The sequence below is a fragment of the Miniopterus natalensis genome, chromosome 11 (genome assembly GCF_054644295.1).
Source record: "Miniopterus natalensis isolate mMinNat1 chromosome 11, mMinNat1.hap1, whole genome shotgun sequence".
Taxonomy (NCBI): domain Eukaryota; kingdom Metazoa; phylum Chordata; class Mammalia; order Chiroptera; family Miniopteridae; genus Miniopterus; species Miniopterus natalensis.
The window spans coordinates 20,010,683-20,027,393 of NC_142091.1; the positions used below are offsets into that span (position 1 = coordinate 20,010,683).

Below are 16,711 nucleotides of genomic sequence, written 5' to 3' on the forward strand. Positions count from 1 at the left end.
TTGTAACCCTCCCACCAATCCTGTGAAAGAGAAACATTATAATCCTTATTTGGAGGAAGCCAGAGGGTCAACAACTGGCCAGAACTTGACCCCATGTCTTGTTACTCCAGCATTTGTGCTTTTAACCACTGTGAATCTGGGATGTTTGATGGAAATTTATGAAGTTGGGCACTAGATGAGAAAAAGGTTGTTTAGCTTTAAAATGTCTGACATTATTATGCTAGGAATGATATAAAGGACAAATTTATAGAATATAGATGACTTTTGAAAGTCATTGGGCAACATTTACTACTGATGATGTTTTCGAACCCTTTGCCCTTTGTTTCAAAGGTGCCAGCCCATTTAAAAGAGGGTTTTGAGAATTACTGAAATATTTTAGTTGTATCAAGTTAGTTGTAAAAATTGGTTGATTTAGTCTTATGACCATTTTCATATTGAAATATAAAATTCTCTTGTTCCCACAGACCCATGATCTAAAATCTGGTGTGTGATTAATGAGCAAGGCCAAAACACAGAATATGCTGGAAATTTAAAAAAATATATCTTTATTGATTTCAGAGAGAGGAAGAGAGAGGGAGAGACATAGAAAGATCAGTGATGAGAGAGTCATTGATCGGCTGCCTCCTGCACGGCCCCCACCGGTGGTCAAGCCCGCAACCCGGGCATGTGCCCTGACTGGGAATTGAACCAAGACCTCCTGGATCATAGGTCAGTGCTCAACCCTGACCCGGCCTGGCGTTCTGGAAATTGTAACAAAGACACTAAGGCAATGGAAGTGCCTTTTTAGCCATACTGATGGACAGAGCAAGAAAAAAAACACAAGAAAGGGTCAATCTGTTGTTTTGGGCACATGGTACAAAAGCAAGAGATAGCTCTGAGGAAAGAGAAGCTATTTAATGGCTACTTAACTCTCATTTTGTTTATTAAACAGAACCTCTTCAAATCCGAAAGCATTGAACAATTGTGATTAAGAAGGATTTGAAATCCATAATTGACGAGGAATCGAATTACTTTAAGCTGATTTCACAAATCACCAATTTCATTCACAGTAACCCTGCAAAGTAACTACAATCCCCTCCCTGCCTACCCGTCCATTGTATAGCTAAGAAACCTGAGGCTCGGAGGGATGACACAGCTATCAGTGGCAGTCAGGGTTCCCAGAAAGCCTGTCTTTCTTCAAAGCTATGTTCCTCCCACTATTTCCCATGGCTCCCCAGAGTTGCCTAAAGTCCAGATCCCTAAGGACTCAGTTCTCAGCAACCCTAAATTTGTTCTTAATTTTGCTGAACTTGGGACCTTGAATTATATAAGCTCCAAAAGCCTCAGCACAAAACTCCCTGAGTGGAAGACCCAGTACTTGAGTTCTGAAGCTTGAATCTCCTAAATTGGAATCTTTAGCTCTTGGAGAGTTACCTAAATTTTCACATTTTAGCCCTAAGGTATAAGTCCTAAGTGCTGAACTGAGAACAGCAATGGAACCCAGACTCCCACCCTAACCCTGAGCCCTCAACCTTCCGTTAAACTGAGCCAGGAGTCAGAAGTCCCTTGGGAGAGGGAACTCCTGAGCGTTCCAGCTACAATGGGCATCTTTCTGTTTTCTCTGGACTATTGACTTACACAAGTGTGGTTCTCTTTGCCTGGAGGGCTTCTTCTGCTCGCTTCTCCCTTGTTCTTGGAATAAGAGATATCTCTTCAGAAGGCTGTCCCTGACTTATAGACTGAGTTGAAAAGTATTTGTTATTCATTCATATAGTACATCACAACTTTCCTTTGATAACATTTATTGCCCTCTAATCTTTTGTTTACTTCTCCCTTTTCTGCCATACTTGTGTCTTTTCCTGCTGTGTCCCTCATGTGCCTGGCGCCGTGCCTGGAACTGTAAATATTTGAACTAATGAATGAATACATGAATGTGTGAATGAACTGTTAATGGTATCTAAAATCATGTTTCATCAGCAAAGAAAGACATTCCACAATTTTTATTTCTGAATAAATTAAATGATGCAGTCACTGCATTGTCCCACCTTCTCTTTCTCTACATTTGTTCTCTGTTAAACACACCCGGCTCATCTAGACTTACACCTGCCCTGTGGACAGTGGAGCTAGCCCCTGTGGTAGAGGTTGAGAGCATGTTCCGGAGCTGTTATTAAACTCCATTCATATTAGCACCGTTGTCTCTGACAGTCAGCATCTGTGGCTTGTGCTGTACGTACAATTTTAGTACTTCTGAGTGTTTCTATGACATCACACCCTCCTCCCCACCCTCAGAATCAGAGTTGTTCATTCTAAGTCTCACATGAGCATCAACTTAAAATGCAGATGGATGAATCTTAAAGGCTCATTTTAAAAGATAATGGACTGCCTGGAATTGGATGTGGGTGTCTTTCCTGACAGCTTATAGAAGGAAAAAATAAGCTCAGAAAGGTGAGAACTGATGATGCACCAGTGACTCATAATAAAAAATTATACATTTACCATCCTCTCTGTGCGGGTGGTTTTTTCAGCGGTTTCTGAAGGAATTCATCATGGCAGTCAGATTCCCTTGTAGAGTGTGTGCTAGGTGTTGTTTTCTTGGCTTCGTGGTCCACTCTCCACCATTTGCATGCTGTGCCTGCCTGGGGGGATAGCAGACCTGTGTGGACGCAGACTTTTGGTTGGATGCAGCTCACCAGAGGCCACTATGGGAAAGCAGAGGGCAGAAGAGTGTGGTAAAGGTATCAGTTTCCCTGGCTCTCTCCTTGCAGGTTGGCTGCTACCCTCTATTAAGTGTCAGACAGTTACCTTGTTTAAATTCTGGTAACTGCCCCTTTAGGTCTAAGCTTACACTGGCCGAGACCTGGGTATTGCAGGCTACCATGTTGAACTTCCCTAACTCCTGCCCACACATTCCTAGAATCTCTTCATTAAACTCCCCAGATTACCCAATTAAAGTATACTATCTTTTTCTTTCCTGGAATCTGTCTTATGCAGAAGTTATCTGTGGAATGGGAAAATATGCTTTATGACAGCTGTTGATAATAGAAGCAAAGGGCTTCAACCTCTTTCTTTGATGAGATAGTTGGGATATATTTAGCTTGTATTACACATAAACTTTTTAATATTCCCAAGAGTACTCTATTAAAATAGATAAAAATAAATTCATGCACCCAGAGATCTACTCAAGAACATTTCAAGGAATGAAGATATGACACATGAAATAAATTAAACCACAAACAGGCTGAAAAGAAACAATGATTTCAGCCCCCCCAGGCATGGCTCAGCGGTTGAGCATCAACCTAGGATCCAGGAGATCATGGTTTGATTCCCAGTCAGGGCACATGCCCAGGTTGTGGGCTCAATCCCCAGTCGGGGGTGTGCAGGAGGCAGCCAATCAATGATGACTCTCTCATCATTGATGTTTCTATCTCTCTCTCTCCCTTCTCTCTGAAATCAATAAAGATATACTGAAAAAAGAAACAATGATTTCAGACTCAGTTGTTTTATAAAAATCAAGTTTCTATAACTGTTTCATTATTTACTCATGTTTTTATTATTTTGTGTAGTTAGGTTTCTAATTTACACACAAATTGGTGATAAAAATAAACAAACAAAAATATGTAATATGCACAAGACATTTTCAGTCACACTTTTGCTCGTTCCCAACTAAAAGTGACAAACAGTCGAGGCTCCTAGGCCTGCGAATTAATAAGGCAGTGGTGTGATGTGTGACCGATCAAGTGGAAAGTTAGTATTTGATGAAATGAGAGGAGTCCGTGGGGAAAATCAGAGCTGACTGAATCACAGTAAAGAATTGCTATCAAGGAAACTATCTGGAGGGTAAAGGGTTTAGTAATTCATTGTGGAGATGGGTGGCTACTATGCTCTATGTGCAATATCAAGGGTAGGAAGAGAGCACAGGAGAGATGAGAAGATATTAGTCCTGCCTTTAAGGACAAGAAAATCTCCACTTCTGGATCAAAAACAAGTCACAAGGATGTCATTAAAAAATATTCCTTTTAACTTTCTTTGTTCCCTGTGGAGCTTGCTGCTTATTGGAAGTGAATATAAAATACTGTGTATACACTAGGAAACACTGGGGTTGAGCCTTTACGTTTGTTTCTTTTTTGTTTGTAGGGTTGTGCATTGCAGTGATTTGCTGTTGGCTTCATAGGGAACAAACAGGCTTTGAACTTGATTCCTTTGACAAGAGGGATTTTCATGCATCTGACAGTTCTGTTCAAAGTGCTTGCACTGTGCCTATCCGCTGAGCACTGGGAATCCAGTGGCGAATGAAGCAAAGTAGTCCTTGCTCTCTGAGATGAAGGAAAACCACTTTAATTGGTTAGTGCTCCTTCAGCCCTGGAGGAAGGAAGAGGGGTATGTGGGCAGAGATTAGACAGTAATAACAATCTCATTTTTATAAAATTAGAATAAAACTCCTTTTATCTTTCATCTGCCTAAAGTAGTCTACAAAATTGGTAGTTGTGTCGACTGCTAATTTTTAAGTGCCCAAGTCCAGTGTTTCCCTTTGTATGTTGTAAAATGCATATTCTGGAATTTCCTTTATTTTCACCTTCCCAAGATGATTTAAAATTGACTCTTTGGGCTCTTCCACGCTGCCTGGAATAGTTACATGCCACTTACATTTCTAACACGTCTGCTTTAGTGGAACTGTGCTGTAATTCAAATATTTCTAAGTATTCTTGAAGCAAAGAATGAAAGTTAAGCTAGATACTTCATGTAGAGCTGAGCCTGTGTAGGAGCGGATGTATTTGGTAGGAGTGCATCATATTCGGGCAGGAAGTTCAGGAAATCACTGCACATGCTCTGGACTCAAGCTCACAGTCCATTCGACTCAGAAGCTAATTTGTGTTGCTGGCATTTTCAGGAGAGATGGATTATTCTCTCTCTCACTACCCAGGGCAACAGGCGCTATTTCACCAGCAAAGAGATTCAGGAAAATGAGGTATGTAAAAACGGTTGATTTTCATGACCTAATCGGTATTTGAGTACCAGGGGGGCAGTAGCTAGTTACACAATGTTCTTGAACTGGTATTTATATGTATATTTTGTGTGATTAAACAAATTTTAAAAACACAGACACAAAAATGTAGATAACTAAATAGTCAACCATGCTAAATATGACTAAATGGATGAAGAAATGTTCTTAATAAATATTTTTCTCAAATAAAAGAGCCAATTTTTCAAAAGTGTGCCCTTTAGCTGGAATGAAACTATCTCTTCTGCTGACGTAGTGCTTTGGGCTGTTCCTTTTCTTAGTAGAGCATTTTTCTAGGTTACATATGCAATTACTGTAGAATTCTGTAACATATAGCCTTTAACACTCCATTCGCAGAGAGGTACTATATCCTAGCAACACCTGGCATCTTTTTCTTGAGAGGCTTCAAATGTTTGTTATTTGAAAAGTTGTTTTACCTATTTTGCTTTTGCATCTGAAAGTCGGGGATTAAGCAGCAACACCGGTGACAAAATAGTATCCATAGAGCCTTTTTCTCTTCGTCGGGAAGGAGGCAGCAAAGCATGTATTTTGTTTGGGCAACATGTAGGCGGCTTCCCTGTTCTCTGACTGCCCATGCGAGGGGCACTGCCTGCCTTGAGCCAGCGGTAGTCATCTTCCTAATGCAGCCGTAAATGCCTTTGTAAACATTCTGCATCTGGCTTTTCTGTTGACAGAGTGCTAAAGAGATGATGATACTCTAGGTCTTTTTTTTAAAAAAAAAATCATGTCACTGCCTATGATTAATATCTGTGGTTCCAATGAGAGAGATAGGAGATGCTTTAAAATGGAAGAGAGCGTTTTCTGGGGAAATGTCTTTGCTGTTCCTTCAGAAGGATGGACATTATGGGTATGAAAGCCATGATGGTTTAGAAGGAAATAGGGAATATCATGAGATTAGTGACTCGCTAAAGTAGAACTTGCCATTATTCAAATAAATAGGCATTTAAATCATAAATTGCTATTTTTAAGGTTTTAGAATTAAAGATGTCACAATTTAGGCTTATTCTACCTCGGCGTAAATGTAGAGGTGTTATATGAACAAACAGAATTTTGGAAACCAGATTAAAAATGGAGATATGAGTAAAGCTGCTGATTATATTTGTTCTTTCTATAAGAAAACAAAGATCGTTTACATCAATTACAATTGCAGTTCTTGCCTTTTCGTGGGTCTTTTAATTGAATAACAGCTGAAAAATGATAAAGTCAGCATCTTCTTGTTCATATAAATGCACATTCCCTTAGCCATAAAAAACAATGAAACCCCATTTTAAGCATTTTTCCATATTATAATTTCAATTGACCCTGGAAATAGTCCTGCGACATAAGCTGGAATAATTATTTCTTCCCTTTTTAGGAAAAAAAGAGAGCAAAGAGGCTTGGTTCTTGGTCTTTTGGTACTTAGTACTATTTTGTGTCAATTCTATGTCTTTTTTTTTATTTTATTACATGAGAACTTTTCTTGCAAGTTCTCATTCCCAGTACTTTTTTCTCACTTTTATAAATCCCCTAATGCCTGCTCTTTTTTCCCTTAATTTTTTGTATAGTTTCTTCCCAAAGCATTATCTGTGTTCAGCAGACACCTCCCCTTCTCCTGATTATTGAACTTACTCTTTGTACAACAGAAACTATAGAATATATACAGAAGACAAGAGAGGAAGTGAAAGGCTAAAATGGTTTTTAGAAGCGAGGAAAATGACAGAGAGAAAGGAAGAGAGCTCAGAATTTCAGGAGGAAGATGATAGATGGTTGCTCATGTAACAGGTCTTGGGTGACCTCTCATCTCTTCTACCTCACCCATCCTGTTAACTCAGAAATAATGCTTTTGTTCTAGAAACTCACCTTCAAGAATCACCTTCTGCTAAAATCAGCATTAGAGTCTGGCTAATTCTGAGGGAAAATGCCACTGTTCTTGAAAACACACACACGTTAGAATTAATAATTACTTTTTAATGGAAAACAATATCTAAAAATCACTAGCTATTTGAGGAAGAACTGTAGTACAAAATATAAAAAACAAAGCAAACAAACATAAAAGAGCAACTTAAGAGTAAATTCTCTGAAGTGTTCTGATCTGTGTAGTCTTTATCACAGTATCTCCAGAATTAGATAAGACAGATAGTATTTTGTTGTTGTTGTTTTTTATCTCTATTGTTGAAAATATTACAGATGTCCCCTTTTTTCCCCCCATTGATCCCCTCCATCCCACATCCACCCCACCCCCAGGCCTTCCCCAGACCAATGTCTGTGACCATGGGTTATGCTTATAAACATATAAGTTCTTTGATTGATCTCTCCCCATCCACTCCCCCTCCCCACCTTCCCTCTGAGATCCCTCAATCTGTTCCATGCTTCTATGTCTCTGGATCCATTTTGTTCATCAGTTTATTTTGTTTATTACATTCCACATATGAGTGAGATAATAGGGTACTTGTCTTTCTCTGACTGGCTTATTTCACTCAGCATAATACTTTCTACTTCCCTCCATGCTGTTCCAAAGGATAAAAGATCCTTCTTTTATAGCTGCATGGTACTCCATGGTGTGAATGTCCCACGGCTTTTTTATCCACTCATCTACTGATGGGCACTTGGGCTGTTTCCAGATCTCAGCTATTGTAAATTGTGCTGCCATGAACATAGGGGTGCGTATATTTTTTCTGATTGGTGTTTCAGGTTCCTTAGGACATGTTCCTAGAAGTGGAATCACTGGGTCAATGGCAGGTCCATTTTTAATCTTTTGAGGAACCTCCATACTGTTTTCCATAGTGGCTGCCCCAGTCTGCGTTCCCACCAGCAGTGCACCAGGCCTCCCCTTTCTCCACACCCTCGCCAGCCCTTGTAGCTCATTGACTTGTTGATGGAGCCATTCTGACAGATGTGAAGTGATACCTCATTGTGGTTTTAATTTGTATCTCTGATAATTATTGACTTTGAGCATTTTTTTTATATGTCTCTTGACCATCTGTATGTCCTCTTTGGAGAAGTGTCTATTTAGGTCTTTTGCCAAAAAAACAAAACCAAAAAAACTCCACTAGCTATTTGAGGAAAAACTCTAATACAAAATATAAAGAACAAAGCAAACAAACATAAAAGAGCAACTTGAGTCAATTCTCTGAAGTGTTCTGATCTGTGTAGTCTTTATTACAACATCTCCAGAACTAGATAAGACAGATAGTATGCTTTTGAAGGCAGAAAAGGTGTTATAAAAAAACAAACATTTGAAGAACAAAAAGATGTTTTTGAAAATTAAAAAATTAATAGCAGAAAAACTTGTCAAGAGATATATTAGAGCATAAACTTAAAGAAGTATACCAGAGCATAATGCAAAACAATAACTAATTGGAAAATAGGAAAGAAAAGATAAGAAAATTTAAAAATAAATCCAGAATGTTCAACATCCATAAAAGAGTTCCAGAAACAACACTGAAAGCAGGAAACAAAATTATCAGAAAAGGACACATTTTTCCAAATTAAAAGATTTACTGAATGCCCAGAACTATGGGGCACAAGAGATTCCCTCCAATAAAAAATCATGTAATTTTATGTGGACACAAAGAGAATATCTAGAATCATATTTCTCAATAGTAACTACAAAAACTAGAATCTGATAAAACAAGACTTACAAAATTATTTTCAACCTAGAATTCTCTACTCAGCCAAACTCCTAATTAAGGTTGGCAATGGTACAAAGTCATTTTTGGACATGCAAAATCTCAAGATATTTACCTCCCATGTATGTTTTCTCAGTTAGCTACTGGAGGATGTGTTGGATTAGAACATGGGAATAAAGAAAAAGGAGGGTCTGGTATATGAAAAACAAGAAACCCAACATCAAAGCCAGAGAGAATCTTTGGGATGATGCTGAAAGGAAGATTTAAGGACAATACATTCATCAAATCTGGGCAGCAACCAGTCCAGATTAACAGCAGATAAGAAGGCTAAAGAAGAGATTTTTCAATAAATTAAAACTGAAAAAACACATAGATGTTGAATGTATTAAAGGAAGGTTTACATTGAAGAAGAGACTTCTGTTGAATTACTCATAAGTACCTAGAACACTAAGCATGTGAATACAGAAAGGAATTTTTAATGACTGGGTTTTAGGACAGAGGGAAGCTGTACCAGAAAGGACACCATAGCGCACTACGTGTGTAGCTCTGACTACCACCAGCATTGTCATAATGTAAGTAGCGATCTAACAACAGTCATGATGTAACTATACTGGAATGGTAAGGGCCCATGAAGCTTGTTTGTGTGTCTATGTGGGTATGAAGGTGTGATGGGGAGATTGTGAACGTGAGCCAAATCCTGAACTTTCATAATGGGAAGGCCATGGATAATGCCAAACCTGGAAAATCAAGAAATAGCAGTGTTAGCAAACCATGTGGATATAAGGATTAAAATGATCAAATAATCATGTATATATATATACACACACACACAAACACACACGCACACATATATTTGAAATTTATTGCCTCTGGGGATCAAGAAATGGGGAAAATGAAGAATAACGGACTGCAGATTTTTAAAAAATATATTTATTGATCTCAGAGAGAGGAAGGGAGAGGGAGCGAGAGAGAGATAGAAACATTAATGATGGGAGAGTCATCACTGATCAGCTGCCTCCTGCATGCCCCCGACTGGGGATCGAGCCCGCAACCCTGGGCATGTGCCCTGACCAGGAATTGAACCACGATCTCCTGGATCTTAGGTCAGTGTTCAACCGTTGAGCCGTGCCAGGCGGGTGGGGCAGTAGTTTTTTGTAACAAGCTTATAGAGTCCTTGAAATACATGCATAACTGATAAAATTGAAAAAAAAATAGCTAGAGAAAGGAAAAGAGTTGCAGAAATTATCACCTTATTACTTAATAAAAGTTATATATATATATATACATTATTTAAAGATCCATCTTAAAAGTTATTAATGTCTAGCTATTGGCCCTTCACATCATTTGTAAAGTTGTTTCTAATAAAACATCAGCCTGGTTGGTTTTGGACAGGCTTTGGATGGCTAAAGGATTCAGTGTCGAATGAAAATCTATGAAAAACATTTGTTAATATGGCAGCATACTCTTCAGGCTGCTTGGAGAACCATAATCTGTTTATGAGTTGCTAAAATTTCGCTAACTTATTTGGGCAGTACACTATCTTAGACAACGTTGCCTGGAGATTTGTAATCAAGATGGGATCAGGGCTAGTAGGGGAAGGGGTTTAGGTTCTCTAGGCCTGGCCACATTGTAGGGGAAGATGGTTTATGGGGTTGTTTTTTTAGATATATCTTTATTGATTTCAGAGAGAGGAAAGGAGGGGGAGAGAGAGAGACAGAAACATCCATGATGAAAGAGTCATTGATCGGCTGCCTAGCCCGCAGCCCGGGCATGTGCCCCGACCGGGAGTCGAACCCCGATCTCCTGGATCCTAGGTCGATGCTCAACCGCTGAGCCACGCCCGGCCGGGCTATGGGGTTTTTGGATCTATTAAATTCCTTTCACACTAGGAGCCTTTTGATTATCTTTAAAGTGGGAGAACTCTGAGACCATTTTAAAAGAGAGGGGACAGCAGTCACACCACTAATAAATCAAACAATTTTTCCCTTCTTTTCAAGCTCCCCTCTAACCTAACGCTTTTCAATTCTGCAGGAACTTGTCCTTTTTGGGTTTCCAGTTAGTGATAATGATAATTCTTGTGCCTTTAAAGCTCAAAAAGACCTTAAGACATAGAGTTATGAGTCAATAAGAAAAAAAAGTCCCCATTGTAGAATTTTGATTAAAGGAGGAATCACTTTCTCTTCATATCACAGACTGATGGCCCACATTGAAGGCTGGCCACATCTATGAAAACTGTCTCCATCACGAAGAATTCCTTCCCACCTGCCACCTTGACCACAGTTGTCTCAAATTTCCAATAATGTTTAGAACACCTAGTAGAGTCCAAGCATTAATGGTCCCTGTCAATGAAATCTGTGCTGTAGCACATAGTTCATCCCTCTCCTGGAGAAAGCTCTCCACCTGACCCTGACCCCCGTCTCACCTTCCCAAACACTCTCACCTGACTCATCCTTCTATTTTTGTCAAGTCACTTTCTCCTATAAGCTAGGTTAGATGGCCCTGCTATAGGTTTATTTATCAAGACAATTAAACAGCTAATAACAATGTATTGCGCTCATTGCCCATTTTCCCCTTTAGGTTATAAGAGTTATAAGGGCAGAAAAGTTTCTTTTTCCCCCCATATTGGTTTTTCTGGGCCTTATACAATGCCTGACCCTGGCATAGGAGGGACTCAATAAGAATGGATTTGCTATTTTTCTACTTTTAAAAAAATATTTTCTCACTCTGTATCATAATGGTGACTGATTATGGGTCTTTTTATGCCTATACCATCTGTGATTGAAAACCACATATTAATCTATGTGAATGGCACAGAGAGATTATGGAAATTGCCAGTTTTCACCCCAAATTGGAATGTTAAAATATGCAGAGTGCTTGGCTTTCTTAAAGAAGTTCTTGGAATCCATTAACAAACAAATGCATCTTCATTTTATATTATAGTTGGTCCAGAGACAAGAAGACAACATCTAATATACTTGAGGATTGCATTAGATGGCAAGTCATTTGGCACACTAAAATGATCTTAATATGATTTATTCACAATTTTTCTATTTTATTATAGCCGAGGCACCGACAACAGACTGGCCCACCGGCGGCAGACAATTCTCCGTGAGAAGGGGAGAAGGTTAGCTATCCGAGGACCCGCATATATGTTTAATGATCGCTCAACCAGCCTATCTGTTGAGGAGGAACGCTTTTTAGATGCAGCTGAATATGGCAACATCCCAGTGGTGAGAAAGATGTTGGACGAATGCCTCTCACTCAATGTTAACTGTGTGGATTACATGGGCCAGAATGCCCTGCAGCTGGCAGTGGCCAACGAGCATCTGGAAATTACAGAACTTCTACTCAAGAAAGAAAATCTCTCTCGTGTTGGGGATGCCTTGCTTCTGGCTATCAGTAAAGGTTACGTTCGGATTGTGGAAGCCATTCTCAGTCATCCAGCTTTTGCTGAAGGAAAGAGGTTAGCAACCAGCCCCAGCCAGTCTGAACTCCAGCAAGATGACTTTTATGCCTATGATGAAGATGGGACGCGGTTCTCCCATGACGTGACTCCAGTCATCCTGGCTGCCCACTGCCAGGAATATGAAATTGTGCACACTCTCTTGCGGAAGGGTGCTCGGATTGAACGGCCTCATGATTATTTCTGCAAGTGCAGCGAGTGCAACCAGAAACAGAAACATGACTCCTTTAGCCACTCCAGATCTAGGATTAATGCCTATAAAGGCCTGGCAAGTCCGGCTTACCTGTCATTGTCTAGTGAAGATCCGGTCATGACAGCTTTAGAGCTGAGTAATGAGCTGGCGGTGCTGGCCAACATTGAGAAAGAGTTCAAGGTAGGTCTTTAACAATAAGGACTTCACCCTCCACAGATCAAAGTCAAGGAAGGTATACATACAAGCATCCACTGTGTGCGCAGCATTGTGCTAATTAGTGTGCTGGTTAGTAGGCAATTTTATGTGTATTTTTTCAACACTTATAATTATATGTAGCAAAAGTTATGATTGCTACCATTTAGAGATATTCTAATATATATTAGACATTTTACAGTTATTATGTCTAATGTTTATCACAACCTTGAGAAGATACTAGTTCCTTTGCAGATGGAGAAATGAAGGTATGGAAAGGTTAAGTAAGGCCCAAGATCAACAACTGGTAAATGACAGAGCTGGGACTAGAATCTAGGTACGCTGTGCTCTAAAACCCAGGTTCCTTCTCCTGTAAAACACTGTTTGTGTATTCAGAGCATGGTGATCAATGCCATTGAGGTCAGAAAAATGAACAAGCTGAAGGAAGTGACAGTTTGACTTGAGAGACAGATGCATACATACCTTCTGCATGGTGTAAATATGGACATTTAAAAGTAGAATTCTTAAATTGCTCCATCAGATGTATCCAGGGGCCTCTAAATGCTATAATGAGTTGATGCCCCTCATCAATTATTTTTTTTAAATAGGTTTTTATTGATTTTTTAGAGAGAGAGGAAGAGAGAGGGAGAGATAGAAACATCAATGAGAGAGAAATATTGATCGGCTGCCTCCTGCACTCCCTCCCCACTGGGCATCGAGCCCACAATCCAGACATGTGACCTGACTGGGAATCAAACCAGTGACCTCTTGGTGCACAGGATGACGACTACCTGAGCCACACGGGCCCGGCCCTCATCGCCTATTTTAGAAATAAGTGAATGACCTCTTCTTTAACATTCAGAATAGCTACATCTTTCTTTTTTTTCCTTGAGCTTCTATTTTCAGTCCAAATTCCTCCATAAGTGTGATTCCTAATGTAATAGCTTTTTATTGTAGTATCTCATAATCACTATATATGTGAAAATTTAGTTATGTATACACCTGTATATGTATAAATTACATTTTTGATTTTTTAATTTCCTTTGATCATAAGGCTCTGGGTATAAAAATATTCTGGAGTTAATTTTACATCTATTATTTGTACATTTGGGAAAAAAACTATATAAATTAAACATCATCATTTAATATAACAAATATATACAAATTTTGAAAAGTAAATTTTTAATATGTGACACAATTCATATTGGAAATAAATTTTTAGTGGGATTAATCTTGTTCACACTTTTGTTATATGGTTAATGACAGAAAATGGTATATCCTGCTAAAAATATCTTAGTAAAGAAGCCAGCGTGTTACTTTAGTTTTTGTTAATAAGCTATATAAATTATTAAAGATTTTATGGAATAAAATTAAAAGAGGGTTGACTGTAGGTGGAATAAATATTTCTGGACATGATTTGATAACTGCCTTACTAAATTACACACACTGAATCTGAAAGAAGTCATATAAAAGCTTTATCCATGTGTGTTTAGCCTATGAAAATTTTGAGTCCTGGAAACCATTCCGAGTCACGTTAAAAAGAATCATCTTCCCTAATTTTTTTTCCACCTTGGCCATTTCTTGGCCATTGGAGATGCCTGTCATTCTAGCGAATGACACATCCTATAGGTGAGTGTTAAGACTAGTCTAAAAGAATCACACTTCCATTTAAGTACATGAGGTTTATTTTTGTGTTCAATATTCCCTACCAAAGCCTTCTTTGCCATCTTCTCCCTGGACTCTCACTCAAGAGGGATGTACTTTTTGACCATTGTTGGAGAATGAAGAGGCAAGTACATTAAACAATAGTCATCACTGTTCCTGTGACCGCATTGTACCATACTCCTAAATTCGCAACAACCTAACATAAACCCGCACGTTCGGTTTCTATCATTGAGCTTAATCTCCAACGGAAATGTGTATGAGGGCAGGGAAATTCAGGGCCCCCCAGGGTCTATGGTATCCGGATTAATCATTGAAGGAGAATTCCTTATTGCTGGCTTCATGGGTGGATAAGAGTGGGGAATCCTTTTGTAAAAGGGAAAAATATATATTTTTAAGGAAGTCAGTTTTAGGAAAGCTGAGGATCTGGAAACCGATTCCCTTAAAGCTACCAATGTTCTATGGTTCCTTTGAAAGTCTTCGCATATCTGTTTGAAGGCAACTAATCTATTTTGTGAGTCAGAGAATGTGAACTTTCACTAAGATTATTGTAAGCTGTAACATAGAGCTTCTCTAAGCCCCTCCCAAACTCTCCTTTCCCATAATAACCTGTAGTCCATTAATAAAAGAGGCCAGAGGACTTGCTACTGAGTTCCACTGACAATTCTAGCCTTGCATCTTGAATCTCCTAAATCGAACAAATTGCATTTGTTACCCATATCACCAGGTCTGTAGCTGGCTCGATGCAGAGGTAGAACCAACCAGACCACAGCAGAGAAATCTAGCAGTTAGATAAAGCCACAGGAATGAGAAGAAAACTAATAGGCCTGAGGAATTGCATGTCTTTAAAGACAATGGGGAGAAACAAAAAAAGTTTTTCACCATTTGAAATAAATTTTTATATTGAATTTTTATTCATAATTTTTTGCTTTGGGAGCATGAGACCTCAGCCACGTTGAACTTGGGCTAAGCCTAATTTTTGCAACAAATATCAAATCAATAAAAAGGGGAAAAAAGCCAGAACTTAACTTTTTTGATATCAAAGAGAACATGACTTCTGGCTTCACTCCTTGACTCAAGACTCAGCTCCGATAAGGTAAATAATCTTACAGACAAGGAGATCAATAGAGGGATGGTTTTTTCAGCAAATTCATTCTTCCAAATTTTTAATTTCCTTTTAGCATCTCAATATGTACCTCTGAGTTATGTCTCTAATCCCTGTTTGAACTTATTTATATTTTAGGTTGTTTATGGCAACAAACAATGTTTTCTTTACCCTAAAATCACCTCTTTTATAGTTCAGGGATTGTCATCTTCCCTGTCATTCTGGGTAAGTAGCTTTTCTGGACCTTTTGCAGATCCTTCATGTCTTCCTAGGGCCTGTGCCTTCACATGCACATGGCCCTCCACATGCCTCTGCTGTTGACTTTGAGAACAGGGAAGGTAGAGGAACTCCTGCTTCATCTGTTTTTAAACCGTTGCTATGTTCTGGTGTGCTGATGTTCAAAAATGTCTGGCATTGTTTGAAAGAGATATATCTTCTAAGACACTCACTGCACTGAAAAGTAGTATTTGTTAGCAGAAAGGCAGTGTGACTGTTATCAGACCTTAGCAGGGTGACCCTGGGTGTAGCTAACGTGCTCCGTAGCCTACAAGGCAGAATCACAGCATCACAGGGTTGGGATCCAGACCAAAGAGGAAGGAGGAAATGTACCTTCATTGAGCTTTATGAATTATTCTAAGTAATTCATACTCTAACTTTATGATATAGCAGCATTTAAATTCTCTATAATTAGGAGAAATTAACAGAAGGCCAGAAAATAAAGTAACCTTTTTAAGATTTCATAGTTTATTAAGTAGCAAGAATGAAAGCCCAGGTACGTTTTGTACCCAGCTATGTTCCTTTCTTTACATCGCTCGGCAAAATTTTTGATTACCGCTCATGTGCCACACACTGTGCTAGGATGTGAGGACTCCGTGTAAGATCTACCATAGTCTTTGCTCTGAAGGATATTTGAATCTACTTGAGTCAGGGAAACATAAACGAATAAATGCACTGGAGTGCATGAGTGTGTGCATATGTTCTTGCCTTTGGCTTTCCTATCCTAATTAGAAATAGATGGACAGAGAAAATCTCATTCTGGAGATCTAAGGCAAGTCAGCAGTGAGGGAGGGACTTGAAGTGTAGCAATTTGCGTCCTAAGAGGCCTCAGCCCTGAAACCACATGTTTACTTCACTGCTGCTCTGCCAGCTTCAATGGGACCTGAGAATTTCTATGCAAAGGGAACAACAAAAGCTGGTTATCAAACACTGTATTAAGTTAAATATGGAGCCACTCATGATGGCAACAATCAACATGCAAATCAGTAACATCTGCCATATCTAACACAACGTCTTTAATTCACATTTGAGATTGTATCTTATCTCTTTCCACCTAGTGGGTGATGTATAAATGCTTTCTAATCACATCTGCTGTAACAGAGCTCAGTGACCAATGTGACATTTAGTGACAATTATTCCGAAAAACAGGAAATACCCAGCGTTACATATGGTCCCAAGAAGCATGGCTGGCTAATAGATCATAATATTCTGT

The 16,711-nt window shown here is 39.1% G+C and overlaps 1 protein-coding gene across 1 annotated transcript in view; it reads left to right on the forward strand.

Moving 5' to 3' along the window:
* Positions 1–16,711, forward strand: part of TRPC6 (transient receptor potential cation channel subfamily C member 6) — a 77,090-nt gene that overhangs the window by 25,872 nt on the left and 34,507 nt on the right. The window contains exon 2 of the mRNA XM_087822150.1: positions 11,669–12,443. Coding sequence (XP_087678276.1) covers positions 11,669–12,443 — 775 coding nt within the window. The remainder of the gene's footprint in view (positions 1–11,668; positions 12,444–16,711) is intronic.